Raw genomic sequence first — 14567 nt, forward strand, 5'->3', positions numbered from 1 at the left:
AACAAATAGAAACTAACTGAATTTTTGGGGGAAAAAAGGAGACTTATCTACTCAACAAAGGAAACCAAAGATCCCCGAAATCAAACCATGGAGGAAGGACACAGAAAATGTTATAACTGGCACATCAAAGTGCTTGATGATCAACGCAGTCTGGTTAGACGAACAATGGTAAACATTCCAAAAATGCCTGATTACTGAATGGACAAGTTGGGCCAGTAATATCATAGCAATGTTTGTGTTGTTTTCTCTGCAATAAACTACAACTTATCGCAGTGACCAGGAAATAGAAAAAAAGTCTAACATTAGATTTACTTTTGCCGTAGCGAATTGTTTTATTTTGGGATTTGGATTCACTTTTCCATTTACCATGCAATGTTTGTAATTAGATTTTGTAACTCCAAAGCATAAGTTTTCAAAGTTTTTGTACGAATTTGACTAAGACTGCAACACATTGACCACCACGGGACAGCAGTGATGTATAACTTGAGTACAGGACTCGGACTCGAGTTGAGTCACATTAGATAATGACTCATACTCGACCACGATGACTCGGACTTGAGCTTGGTGACTTGTGACTCTAGTCATGGGTCGTCCCAAGTGGGCTCTTGCACGTGTTCTGTGTGTAGGCAAAGACCATACATGTCGGAATAATTTAGTTACGCGTACTCAGCGTGCTCGACGTCAAACGCGCATTATACTTGCGCGCCTCATGGCGCGTCTATACGGTGAGTATCCCCCCAAACGCCCTATTTTGTTCCGCTCGGAGCAGATTACCGACTTGAACAATTTGCAAGTCCTTTTGCTACCAAAATTGGACGAAGCACTCCGATTGGCTAAGAATCCCAATAATATGAATATTCATTTCAGGGGCAGTTTGATTGGTCAGTTGAACGCTTATTAACAACCACAGTCTCGTTCATTGAAGAGGGTGTATACATTATCCTAAAAAGATGATTCTCCATAAAAACATCGATTCTCTTATTGAAAAAAATAATTGTTGCAGTTCAGTTTTTGCACACATGAATGTCTATCCAGAATCAGGCCGATCAAGTCGTTAGGCGGCCACAAGGGTCGTGGGCCGACGTGCACCGAAACCCGGAACTGAACAGCCCACGAGCAAATCGGTGTGGCATGTTGCATAGATAGCGGGCAACAGTGAACGCGCTCTGCACTAATTGTAAAAATAACGCAGAGAATGGACGACAAACACCACCGACTAACGACTTGTTTTCAAGTCTATTTACACGCAAGTACGGACGTACTTTTCGCAATATGGACAGGTTTGCGTGTAAATAAAAGATGCGTGGCCTGCGCTGGGCGTGACTATAAAAGGTTTTGAATACCCTCATCCTCGGCTCACGCATTTTCCTGAGCCTGTTTTCAATGTACTTTAAAACCAGCCCAGCACTTCATTCTCTAAACAATGAAACAAGCGAAAATAATGAAATTTAAAGTTTAAATGGTGGATAAGCAAAAAGTACCCATAGCTTTTGCAATGTATGTAATTAATATATTGAGCGAAACAGATAGCACACAATGAACCTGCAACTTTAATCATGGATGTTCCTCCATCGTTTGTTACACTTACAATAATTGTCTGAACAACTTGATTCATGGCTTGTGACTCGTGACTCAGACTTGGACTCGAAGTTTGTGACTCGTGACTCGGACTCAAGATTTGTGGCTCCAGATTTGGGCTCGGACACGAGGCTTGAGACTCCGGACTTGGACTCGATATTGGTGACTCGACTACAACACTGCAGGACATTTAAGTTCACAAAAAAACTAAATGCGCTGTTTCATCTCAAGAAGTGATCAAGAGATCTCATAAAATACCTTTTGAGTAAATTCCGTAATTTAGGTTTTCCCAGCCGAATTCATCATCTTTGCGCACGAATTAGCGACAGTTCCATTCAAATTAGCACGAAATAGACTGACAATCTCGATCACCATTCAAAGAGCAAAACTGATCATTCAATTTTCATTCTAAGAGCATATAACTGCACAATCTTTTTATTCAGAAAGTATGGGTCAGCATTCAATTTGGAAAATACGCCAAAAAGCATTCAAATTCGCGCAGACACTTCGTGGTATGTGCTTTGGCGTTCAATTTCAAGAATCGGCAAGCATTTATGAGATTCGTGCAATGTTATTCAATAAACGTTAATTCTTTTAGGGGAGGACTAATTTATGCAAAGGTACAGATACAGATCTTTATGAAAATAATGATTGATCAATGTTTATTTGCTAATTTGAAGTTTCTTTCTGTTTGAATTTTTATGAAAAGAATGAATATCAGTAGAGTAAAATTATTTATATCACAATGCACTAAGGGGAAAATGTCTTAAAAAGAGATGAGAAATAGAATGAAACATGAACGCAGAACATTAATTTAAAAATGTGGCAAAAAAGAAAATAAGCCATTGATTAAGAGAATCCAAAAAATATCTTAGTGTACATGCACATTTTACGGAGAAAGAGAGTGTTTCTTTTGAAAAAAATAAAGAAACTACCAATCAGTAAACTGCATCTAAAGGATTTTTTTTCAGCATCCGTGATGAAGTTCCCAGGAGTTTCATTTCTACATTTTAATTACAAATGGGCAATCGGTATTGGAGCAAATGTACTGTATTCTCTATGTGTAATTTGTTTGAGATATATACAAACAATATACATTCAAGTCTATACAGCTATGTGTGCCGGAACAGCATAGAGCTAGTACGTGTATCTCGAACCGCACACAATTCTGTTACCCGTTACATGTATCGGATTGCACAGCAATTTGTGGTCGGTGTCGCAGAACGAGCGGTCAGGCCGGGACACAAGACGGCAGGAGTTGTTGTTGTTGTTTGTTTTAATGGCGCTTTCAGCAACTCAGCTATTTGCGCCAGTAACTGTACGTTTATTCGTACACTTTATTAATCAGCATCACATTACGGAGTTAGGAAGAAGTTCCGGTTTTAGAGGCAAGAGGAAACCGGAGTACCCGGAGAAAACCTGCGAGAGCGAGTACGGACTGGACACTAAATGCACTTAAAACCAGGGCCAGGCCGTGACTCGAACCCGGGCCTCATTGGTGCAAAGCCAGGAAAAAATCGTGACGCTAATCCGTTCCCCCAAGACGGCAAGAGTGAGGAAATCTCGCTTTTTTTTTTTTTTTTTAGAGAGTTCGGGCTTCTCGTATCATGAATATACATGTAACTCTTAAAAGGAATAACCAATGAGGACTACCCTGACGCTGTCTCTAAGCAGAGTGCGTGCAAATACAGCATACGTAATACGAAATGATGCAACGCTGGTGCAGGTCACGCGCAAGCAGGTGCATGACGGAAGTGTCCCCCGCCCGCGTGGCGGGAAGGCGGGGCAAGCGCACAGCGGCAACACGCAGGGCAAGTCAATCTATGCCTATTCATGTATGGTCGCGAGGGTCAAATGCGAAGCACAACTCTGGCAATCATGCGGCAAGGGAACCTGTGAGATAAGGCTCAACTGCATTCAATAGCTTTATACACAACGATGCTATAGTGATATTCTTAGGCACAAGTGCAACATAGAATGAATAACGGTAATTCAGAGATACGCAACAATACAGCTGTACTTAAGGTTCACCCACAATAGCCCTTGTAAACGCCTAAAGGCTACAAATATTTTGGCACAGATTAACCAATTAATCATCAGCCCTGTCATAAATGTGTAATCTGAGGCTGTTCCATCGATACCCAAGTTCACTCTTCTGAAAATACTTGGAAGCCTCCCTTACAAAGAATTACAATAATACATTAATGACATACGATTTTAAAGAAATATCTACAGTTTTACCAGTAACAAAAACGTGCTTGAGACATGATAAGTGTGTGGATCTATAATTTGTTGTATATTATAAAGTATAGATTTTTTGAGGGCAGCAGAAACATGCCTTATTTAAGGGAAACTCAAGGGGCAGAAACGTAAGTTTAACAAAAGACTACTTAAAAAAGATAAGTAAAACCTTAATGTCTCAATGTTTGTTTTTTATTATGTCCTTTAATAGTGTAACTTCAAACTATACATATATAGGTAAATTGAACAGTGCAAAAAATAACAATATCAGAGTTGTCTCTCAATAATTCTAAAGGACACCAGCGACCTTTGAGTGACATTAGCAAAGGATGTGGACCAAATATTAGAGTTGTCTCTTAATCCATTTTAACATCATCTTGACATTAGCAAAGGAAGTGCAGCAAATCTCAGAGTTGTCTCTTAATCATTTTGCAGGATATCAGTGACTTTTAAATTAAATAATGAAGGAACTAGACCAAATATGAATACAGTATAATGATATGGAGTGTCGGCACTGCGATGCATTAAAAAATCTCAGGGGAAATGCACACAAGCGAACAAAGATGATCTGAGTAAAAAAATAAATACTAGGCTTACTTTTAAAGGATCTTGGCAGGCGTATTGTCGTTTTCCATTTAAATAGCAACTGAATATAGCTTGTTATAATTCATTGCATTAAGCTTTTTTTAACTGTGTAGACTTTAGAGTCTGGACTGGTATTATAAAATACTAAATCAACATTTGCAAGAGAGACGCAGTGCACAATATGTCATGAACATAATCGATAAAATGCTGCTTTTGATCGGAACCATGCAGCTTGAAACCAAATTATCAAATACCACAAACGCGTAGGATTAAATTGCAACTGGCCCCTTTGTGCTTAATAAAAATAACTTGCTTTTGTTCAACAGACACTACAAGACTTTCCTTTGAGTTAAGTCTTTCCTTAGCTCCATCCAAAGATTGTTTGTTGCTCAGCACCAGCTTCTGGCTGAAGTTATCAGAAACATCCACATTCTGCTACACTAATAAACGAAACTAGTTATTAATCATTGATACATTTATCACAAAGGCAGCCTTCGAGAAGTTCTTTTATTTAAAAAAAAGACAAGAAAAAACCCCCATAAAACCTGCATTACGGTGGAGGTGTTGACGCGCATATGGATGCCTAGGCACACTTACGCACTTAGAACTGTGCTGTGACCTTACCCGTTATTTTCTTGAATTATTCATCTGCCTGGAATTGTTATTAAAATCACGAAAATTAAAAGGTTTTATTGCATTCCAGGACCTAACTCTTTCTCCCTTAAAGGCCTTAAGCCATTTTACAATTGATATTGGGCTATTTTTCGTTGCACAGCACAGTAGTCCGTGTAGATTATAGAAAAAAATCAATTCAAAGATTATGCGGGTAAATGCTATGACATTCTGTTTAGAATAATTCTAAGCTTGGTATTAATTATTGCAGTGCTCAAAATCCAACATTTTCAGACCTCGCTAGAATGTTTCAATGAACTTCAGTCTACTCTGTACATAGAGATATAGCAATTTATAAATATAATCAAGGAGGCAATAACGACATTGCATTCGAATAACATTTAGAAACCCGATTCCTTATATAACGTACGAAGAAAACAGCTGTCACCACTGCAACTTGAGTAGGTTCGGCGAAAAGGAAATATTGATTGATGTACAGTCATGTGTTGGGTGCTGGTAAACGATATGGCATCGTGCTCATTACGGGCACAGAAATGTTAATGTGCATTCCTGCACAGTGACAAAGACAGACTGCATTGGCAACAGTATGAAATAATGCTGTTCCGAGTCTGCCATTTGGAATTGCACATTTCATTAGCTACCAGTCCATTGGCAGTTCTACATGTTTTTAAGATTAAAGTAGATCCCCCAAACTGAGGGTTCAGTTGGGTGCAACAGCACGTTTAGTTAATACGTAAAACGAAGAGGTTGAAAACTCCGAAATCCCGTTTTTTGTTACGCATGTCATTGAAGGAATAATGTGGTGTTAAACATGAACAGCCCGATGGACACTTTCATCTCATCAGTCTTGCGTACATAACCTTTGTTAGGGAAATAGGATCCGTTTCAGAGTTTTGAATGAGAATGACTTTTTTCCCTCATTTTACAGTCCCGTACAGTCCACATGTTCCATCTCACTGCGATCGCAGTCAATAATATTTTTCACAGCCCACGGCATACAAAATGTTAGATGCGGCTATTACCATTAGCCATAAAGGATAGACCGTTTAGTAGATTCTTTTTATCGTGAGATCGAACGTGTCTACAACCTTCGACCTACAAATATAGGATACGAGCGGTTTGTGGTCGGTGAAGATGGCAAAACGTTTTACTTGATTGTGAGTGGTAATAGAGTCCAGATAACCTCTGTTGTGGGTCCTATAAAATTTATGGGGTTGAAGTCAAATGCCGGCAAAAATGGCCAGGGGGCACACGAACCATTCGAGATTTTCTCAACCTGCCCCGGTACTGCAGTACACTGCGTCGTAAAAGTCCCAAACTTGAATTGCTAAAAGAAAAGGCTGCCAAAGCAAACGATGATGACATGTTGATATCATCGGTACTATGTCAACAACTGAGGCGCCTACCGCGGCAGACACCCTGCCCTTGAGAGAGCTTCTAGGACTCGACCAAGCCCTGAAAAAAATACGTGGTAATAAAGTGCCGCTGGAGAGCAAAAGAGTTGCTCTTCAGCAGATACTCAACAGCTACCGCAAAGATATTGAGCACCCTGGAACATCTGAACGGGGAGACAGAATTGAGCATGACATTCAAAAGGTAGAAGAACAGCTTGCAGCGCTCCAAGACAGCATCGACACTTTCAACTTTGAACTCCGGTCACTGGTCCGCCAAATCTGTGAGACTTTAACAAGCGTCTTTGACAAATACATAAGCCTGGCCGAGCACATACGCACTCTCCTCTGCGAGCAAGGGATCAGGATTGCGTCTATTCTCACCGCGATAGAAGTGGTGATCAGCACGCTGGTCCTTGCTCTGACTGGTTCCGGTGGTGCCACACCCTTGCCGATCCCGACCCCACCGCAGCCGTCTGAAAAGGGTGGTGTAACAGAATGGGTTAAAAAACACCCTCAGAGCCTCGGACGGCTCCTGGTCAAACTAGCTGGTAAAGCAGCTGCTGCCCTTCCGGGGATTATTGGGTCGATAGTCTCCTGGCTCCTAAACCTCCCTGGAAAAACCTCTGGGTGGCTGAAAACTTGCTGTCGGAAGTTTGCTGCTCGTGGCAGCCCGCGAGTGGCTAGCGAAGAAGCCAAAGCGCCGGTAGCCCTGCGGCAACTCCACCAACAACGAGGGCTTTTTTTAACCTCATGGACATCTGGCTTCGACTCTGTCGCGAGTGTTGACGTTCAATTTTTGCACCGGTCCCGCAACGACTATCTTGTTGTTGTAGTCCTGAATGGTTCCAATCTGCAGCTCCATGTTGCTGGGGGCCATGTACAACCCAATCTCGAAGGCAAAGTTTATCTCAGATAGAGCTTGCATACTTCAAGACATCCTAGTAGCGCGGTATCGCACTTGGGAGGTCTACTGGAAATGAAATGGCGTCTTCGATGTTTGCCAAGAACTAGTGTTTTGCACATCGAAGGTTGTCCCAATGCCTAAAATATCTGTGCGGGTCTGGGCCTGGGCGCCGAGGGTGGCCAAGACATATGTGCGGATCAAGTCGTTGATTCTTTCAACCACGGGCCGGGTAAAACCCTCTGACTTGTCAAGGATGAATGTGCTACAGGCCGTGTCTGCATTAGGGGCGTCTTGTCTGATGAAATCCACGTGGATATGTTCATTTGTTGTCTTTTTTGTGAACGACATACTTTTAGAGTTGTACCCCCCCCGCGAACAGGGAAATAGCAGAGGTGAGTTGTGTAGTTGTAGACTCTCCTGAGCCTTCGGTTTGGGCCTTTCACACACCAGTCAGTGTGCGGGGATACGCCAAATTCGTTGCAGATTCTCTCATATGCCCGGCGGTCACATGGATTGTCTGTCGCACTGCATGCCTGGTCCTGAGGTAGTGGGGCCTGCATTTCATCCAGTATCCACCTAATCTGGTAATATGCGTGAAAGTGATATAAAGACCGCATCAGGGGGTCATCAGCGACCAAATACTCTCTCAACGAAACACCACAGCCAGTGGTGGCACACCGAGTGGCGAAATTAAGCTAGTTTTGCCAGAACTGCATTGGGCTTGAAAACCAAGTCCTGACTATTTTGTCTGAAGACACCTGGGGCATACGATACTTCTCAAACACGTCGGGGTACGGCGCCTCAAACCCTTTATTCTGCGTCGGTTGTAGCATAACGCTGGCTTTGGTGAGCGTTGGCGCACTTTTTGCTGTAGTGGCTTGCACCCCAGGCTGGTACTTCGCCTCACCATTGAACCAGAATGCCTTTGAATCCATACTGATCTCGCTATGTATCAAACGCTGTCAAACGTTCAAAGGGGTGTCTCGCTCGACCCGAGTTAAAGGCATGTGCTTGGTTCACCACAACAGCATCATGTTCATTTCACTACCCAACTTCAAAATAAAGAAGCAACGCTTCTTCAATCGACTATAGAAAATACTGGCGGCAGGCCCCATGTCGCCCTCCGAGGTTTCCATTATGTTGAATATCGCAACGTGAGTTCATCATCTGTAATTCTGTCGCGCTCTGGATCTACTGATAGAACTCGACAGATTTTGCTTCCGCCTGGGTTATATGACTTTGAGCTGTTTTCACAATTCTTCATGGAAGAGATCCCCTGTTCAACATTCTCGATGAACAAAGCAACTGGTCTGATCACGCTCAATGTCACAGATTCTGGGGGTGAGATAAAACTCAGTAGCAAGTTACGCCAGATCCTGGACATTGACGAAAAGGGCTGGCTTGGCGAAGAATATTAGGGAGACAGACCAACAAAGATTATTGCCCACAAGTGGTTTTATATTTATCTAGACAAACTCTCAACGGGCTCTAATCTTGTTGATGGTGCTCCCTCGACGCTTGCGATAGTCCCAGTCGCAGCTGGTGGTATTGTAGACATAAACGCTTACTACCCTATATACAAAAAAATTGGAAGTCGGGCACATACATCAATTGAACCTACGTGTGTAAGATGAAAACGGAGAGGTAGTGCAAACCGCGATAAAACCATTACCAATGTTCTTGAGATTCGAGAAAATACCTAATAAATAGCCAACAGCGCCGCCAGAAACGGAGTCGATATATCCTGATCTGCCCGCGACTCCTTTGCAGCAAGGTGAGGGGTGTGGCTTTTGTCTTACTGAAATCCGCAACCTCGAGCGCCGCCTAGGGCACGAGAGAGATGAAAGAGCCAACCTGTACAAAAAGTACCGCAGAGCCATCAACGTCATTGAAGGCGTTGACACAGCGATGGTCGCATGTAGTCCGGGAATGGATGCTACGGGCGTAGGTCTGCTCTCCACAATTACAGCCGAACCTGTTGTCACTGCACTTGACGTGGCTGCACTTGCTTGTGGTCTGGCCAGTATTGCCGTGAAGTACGTCTCCGGCTCCTATTGAAAGCCAAGAAGCGCGACGAGATTTGCGTTCTCGCCCTATCTAAGCTCAACATCATAACTGATGTGATCTCAAATGCTCTTCGCGACGGGCACACCTCCCCTAAGGAGTTCAAGCTCGTACTCGACGAGATAGAAAAATATAACCAAATGAAGGCTGATATTCAGAAAAAATCTCGCAAAGTTTACCCTCGAGAGCGAAGTGGCAAAAAACGGGCTCATGGCCAAGGCTTGAGCCTCAATACCGAAAGAGCTCGCCGCCGCCTCCATACAGCGTGAGACAAAAATAGCGCCCTTTGGGGTTCATTGGACGACTGATTGTAGACTATGTGTCAGATAAGACCAGTGATTTTTAGACCTGTTTCGAGAATGTTCGATGAGAATAATATGTCTAGTCTACAGAGCTTTTAGCATTATGCAGCCAAGAAACTATCTAGATATGGTTCATGCTGTCAACTACTGAATTTTTTGTCAACTTGTTTACATGCTGACAAATTTTCTGTCAGCTTGTTGACACGTTGACGGAAGTTGTGTCAAAGGTTGGGTTCTCTGACGGAAGTGTTGTAAAGGTTGTTATTCCAGAAGGTTCTTTAAGCAGAATGACAAGGACCAACACTCCAGCCAATAATGTTCTGTGCATACAGAAACAGAGCTGGGGCCTGCTAGGGGGTCACGGGGTGGGCCCCAGCGCCTGGTCCAGAACCTTAGTGATGGTAATGAAACAGGGGCTGCGGCCCGCCAGGGGGGCGGGCCCCAGCAAAAAGTGGTCCAGAACCCCACTCCCTGTGAGCGTCCCTTGGGTGGCTATTTTTGGGTCTGGGAGCGTTTTTGGCCGAGTTAGTGGGCCCTGCGCCTGTTCCAAAAAATTGGTCCAGAACCCCCAGTCCCTATGCTATTCTGTCGCTTTTCATTAAATCTACTTAAAACAAGCCTCCAAGCGATATTCATTCTCACTTAAGTCAAAAGACAATTCTCCCTTCTTTTTCATGAATTTTGCACTTAAATATTTACATTCGGAAAATAATATATGAATATTCGATAATCGATTGAATATTTGGATATTCGGCACAACCCTAGTGGTAACATTTGCTGTTGAAATTACCGATTTTCATTTTATGTGGAACGCTCTTTACATTGCACTAATGCTTTTAATACGTCCTGCTAATTATATTTAATCCCTTTTTCATTCCAGATTAAAGTCATCATTTGTTTTCATTTTAATTAGTTGAATTTACTGTCGACTCTCGTTATTACGAACTCCGCGGGACCACGTAGAAACGTTCGTTGTATCCAAAATTCGTCGTAGGCGAAACGCAGTGCAATGGTTCAGTGCATTGTACAGTGCCATGTACATGTACAATGCATATACATGTATGGCCAAACACACATGTCCCGTTTTCCTCGGTACCACAGACTTGTTTTTGTTATAACCGAAATTTGGTTATGGCCGATTTCGTAATAGCAAGAGTGGACTGTATATAATAACTGTAAAATAAAAACAATATTATTTTATCATTTGCTTGTCTTGTTATTTTAAAACTCACATTTAGCCAGTTTACTTTCGGGTTAAAACCTCAGTTTCAACTCTTTTTCTTTTCTTAATCAATTTTTCAAATAACTTCAACAATAACGAGTTCGTGCAAAATTATAAATCGATTAAATAACAGATTAATCGTTCGCAAACATACGTTTGATACGTCCAAGATGAATGAGGTGATATTCCAAATGTAAGTATTTTCCAAGCGAAAGAATATCCTTCCGTGACTGAGGGATTCAATGAGTAAGCATGCAATTCCAAGGTGACAAACGCGGTCTTCATTTGAAGAGACTGTGAACTGTGGTTCTCCAATCAATCGCTCGAGTAACGTGCTGTTGGCGGTGTAAAAAGTCCCAACCTCTGTATTGTAGCGTGTCCCGCTGCACAGGGTTCGACGCTGTAAGAACGACACACTGGTGCAACTCACTGTTCTGGTCACAAAAATCTCTGCTCTATTCTTTCGCAATACTGACAGCACCACAATGTCCTCTTCCGACAAGCTCTTTTTTTTAACATGGCGCCTGGCGGCAGGGACTGCGCAGGCGCGAGGCGGGAAAACCGCGGGCCGTTTGCAACCAGCGCGGGCAGCCAGCCAACTCCATGCGGGTCCGAGCTGGCGCCCCCACCGGCCGGACCCGCCGGCGCTACACCACCCCCTCCGAGGACTCTTGTTCGTCCCCGAACGAGGCGGCACAACCCGGCGGGCCAACCCGAGGCCATCCCGGTCGCCCCTGCCCAGCTTACAAAGAGTGAAACCAAGCAACAAGTACAAGTCTGGTGGGTTCCAAGGGTCTTCTCTGCTACCAGGGGTCCAGTGTGGGGGGGGGGACTCCGATCGCTGCGTCGCCCCCCGGCGTTGCCTCGCTGCTCCGTGGGGGCGGACTCCGGTGGGCGGTGGAGGGGGCTCCCGCTGGACCTCCGACCGCCGGAACAGCTGGTCCCAGAACTGCCACGGAACTTGCTCAGGGTACCGGGTTGGAGGCGGTGCTCCCGGGGGTAAGAAGCCCCCCAGGGACGGCTGCCCGGCGTAGTCGGCGTCGACACCGTATTGCACATACGGCTCTCCGCCGAAGGTGTACAACATCCGGCCCGGGACCTCATAAGTGTGAACCAGCCGGGTCCGGAATTGGCGGTGGCCGCGGCGGTCCAAGCCAGCGGGGGCTACCTCCAACCGCCACTGATTGTGGTGATGCTCAAAGAGGGGTGGGTCCATCATGGTGTCTGCATCTCTAGTGGCCCGCTCCTCTTGCAGGGTGGCTCACACCCCCAGTTGCAGGCGGACCCCTCCCGCATACGTCACCCACGAGCCGGGGGGGGGGAGAGATTCCGACGGCCCCCGCTCCAAACCGGGGCTGGGGCTTCCTTCTCAGTCTGTGTCCCCGTCTCTACTGAGCGGTGCAGGGGGTGGTCCCGGCCGCAGCGGCCGCCGCGGGGGCCCGAGGGCCCGAGGCCGCACCGGAAGGCGAGTCCAACTGGTCTCGTCGTTCCGACCGGCCCTGCGACCCCTGCCTTCGGCGCTGAGAGGGCACCGGCGGCGAGGGCTCACCCGCGGCAGCTGACCGGGGGCGGGTCCGGGCGGCTGCCCCCGGAGGGCAAGCAGGGGGGGTGGCTGCTCCTCGGGGAACTCGTCACCCTCCAGATCCCCGTCACTGGCGAAGACCTCCAGGACGTCAGGATCCTCGTCCCTGACCTGGCCAACGAGGACGTGGTCGCAGTGTTGGTGGTGCCGATCCTGCATATCCGAGCGGTACAAACAGCGACCACACCCCTGCTCACAAGTATAGGGCTGGGCGGCAAACAGCTCCGGACAAGCCGTCCTCAGGTGTCGTCGCAAATTGGTCCGCTGACGGAATTCCCGCCGACAGTGGGGGCAGGCCTACCGGTCCATCCTGGGTAGAGAAACAGAGGGAGATTCAGGAGTTAGCGTGGAGCAGAATCGCGCCGGGCGCCTAACCCGCCGCCCCTTGCGAGTCACGCGTGCTCCCCCCGCCTCCGCTCGCACGGCGATGGTTCCGCCGGCGCGCTGCCTCCCTAGCTGCTTGTTTCTGAATTCTCCCCGCTCGACACGCCGCCGCTCCGGCCCGGGTGCCCCGACTTCGCCCCATCAATAGGTTCCAGTGCGGTCCCTTCGTCAACGGGGGGAGGCGGCCCCCGTGGGCAGGACTGAGGGCCAGATCCGCTGGCTCGTTGCCCCCCTGCCCGCACGTCGCCCAGGTAGCGCTTGAGCCGATTGCGATGCACGATTTGAGCCTTCGCTCGGGCGCTACGCTGCACTTTGTAGGTCACGTCGTTGAGGCGTTGTAGCACCGCGAAGGGTCCGTCCCACCATCGTTGCAGCTTGGGGGAGCGGCCGACCTTCTTCTTTGGGGTGTACAGCCAAACAGCCTGGCCGGGCTCGAACCCGCCCTCCTGGGCGCGACGGTCGTACTGCTGCTTCTGGTAGCTCTGAGTCCGCCTCAGGTGTCGCCGGGCAAACTCGTGGGCCCGCGTGAGCTTAGTTCTCAGCCCGTCGACGTAATTTAGTGGCTCAGTAGTCTCTGTCCGTTCCTCCGGTGACCCCACAACGACGTCCAGGGGAAGTCCCACCTCCCTCCCGAGCATGAGCATGTTCGGGGTGAGCCTGGTGCTATCGTGCTGGGAGGAGCGGTAGGCCATCAGGATGTAGGGAAGATGTTCGTCCCAGTCGTCCTGATTCTCATCCACAAACATGCTCACATGGTCTTCACGGTACGATTGAACCATTCGACCATGCCGTCGGGCTGGGGGTGGAACAGAGTCGTCCTAGTCTTGTGGATGCCCAACAGCTGGCAGACCCCACGGAACAGGCCCGCCTCGAACTCCCGCCCTTGATCCGTGTGGATCTCGAGGGGTGTCCCGAAACGCGTGATCACCTGCTCTACAAGGGTATTGGCCACAGTCTCGGCTGTCTGATCCGGAAGGGGAAACGCTTCCACCCACTTCGTGAAATAGTCCGCCACTACCATTATGCTGGTGTTTCCAGCCTTGGTTCGGGGCAGGCGTCCGGTAAGGTCAATGACGATCCGTTCCATGGGGGCTCCAACCAGGTATTGTCGAAGCGGAGCTCTCCTGGGACGCGGTGGGGACTTCTTAGAACCGCAGAGATGACACTTCTGGCACCATTCCTCAGCCTGCCGTCTCATCTCCCTCCAGTACACAGGAGCCTGCCTGAGTCGGACCACAGTCCGAGCGACCGCGAGGTGTCCAGCAGTTCGGTGGTTGTGGGCAAGAAGTAGAACCTCTGGCACCCTGGCCTGCGGGACGGCGATCTTCCAGGCGGGGGGGCCCCGTCAGCCCTTGCCCACTTCATCTGCAAGACCCCTCGGAATAGGCACAGTGTGTCCCATCTGGACCACCAGCTTTTGACCCCGGCGCCCAGGTCGGAGATGTCCTCCCATTCAGGCCGGTTGCTCCCCACCACCAGCCACTGGCGGACCGATCCCAGCTCCGGGTCGTCCTGCTGCTCCTGAGCTAGCTTCAGGAAACCCGTCCAAAATCGAGTCAGGCAATAAACCGCCGATAATATGACGTCAGGCCCAGGAAACTCCGGACCTGCGTCACGTTCGTCGGCCTTGGCCTACCACGGATCGCTGCGATCTTAGCGGGGTCCGTCCGCACCCCCT

At 47.4% G+C, this 14567-nt stretch overlaps 1 protein-coding gene across 1 annotated transcript; it reads right to left on the reverse strand.

The window, feature by feature from the left end:
* Nucleotides 1-12957: 12957 nt before the first annotated feature.
* LOC147799816 (uncharacterized) lies at nt 12958-13635 on the reverse strand. The gene has a single exon (XM_087133844.1). It carries the CDS (start codon nt 13633-13635, stop codon nt 12958-12960), a length of 678 nt encoding a protein of 225 aa, XP_086989970.1.
* Nucleotides 13636-14567: the final 932 nt, after the last annotated feature.

Source organism: Acanthaster planci, linkage group LG02, assembly GCF_054643075.1.
Source record: "Acanthaster planci isolate LZ-2023a linkage group LG02, COTS_SCS, whole genome shotgun sequence".
NCBI lineage: Eukaryota > Metazoa > Echinodermata > Asteroidea > Valvatida > Acanthasteridae > Acanthaster > Acanthaster planci.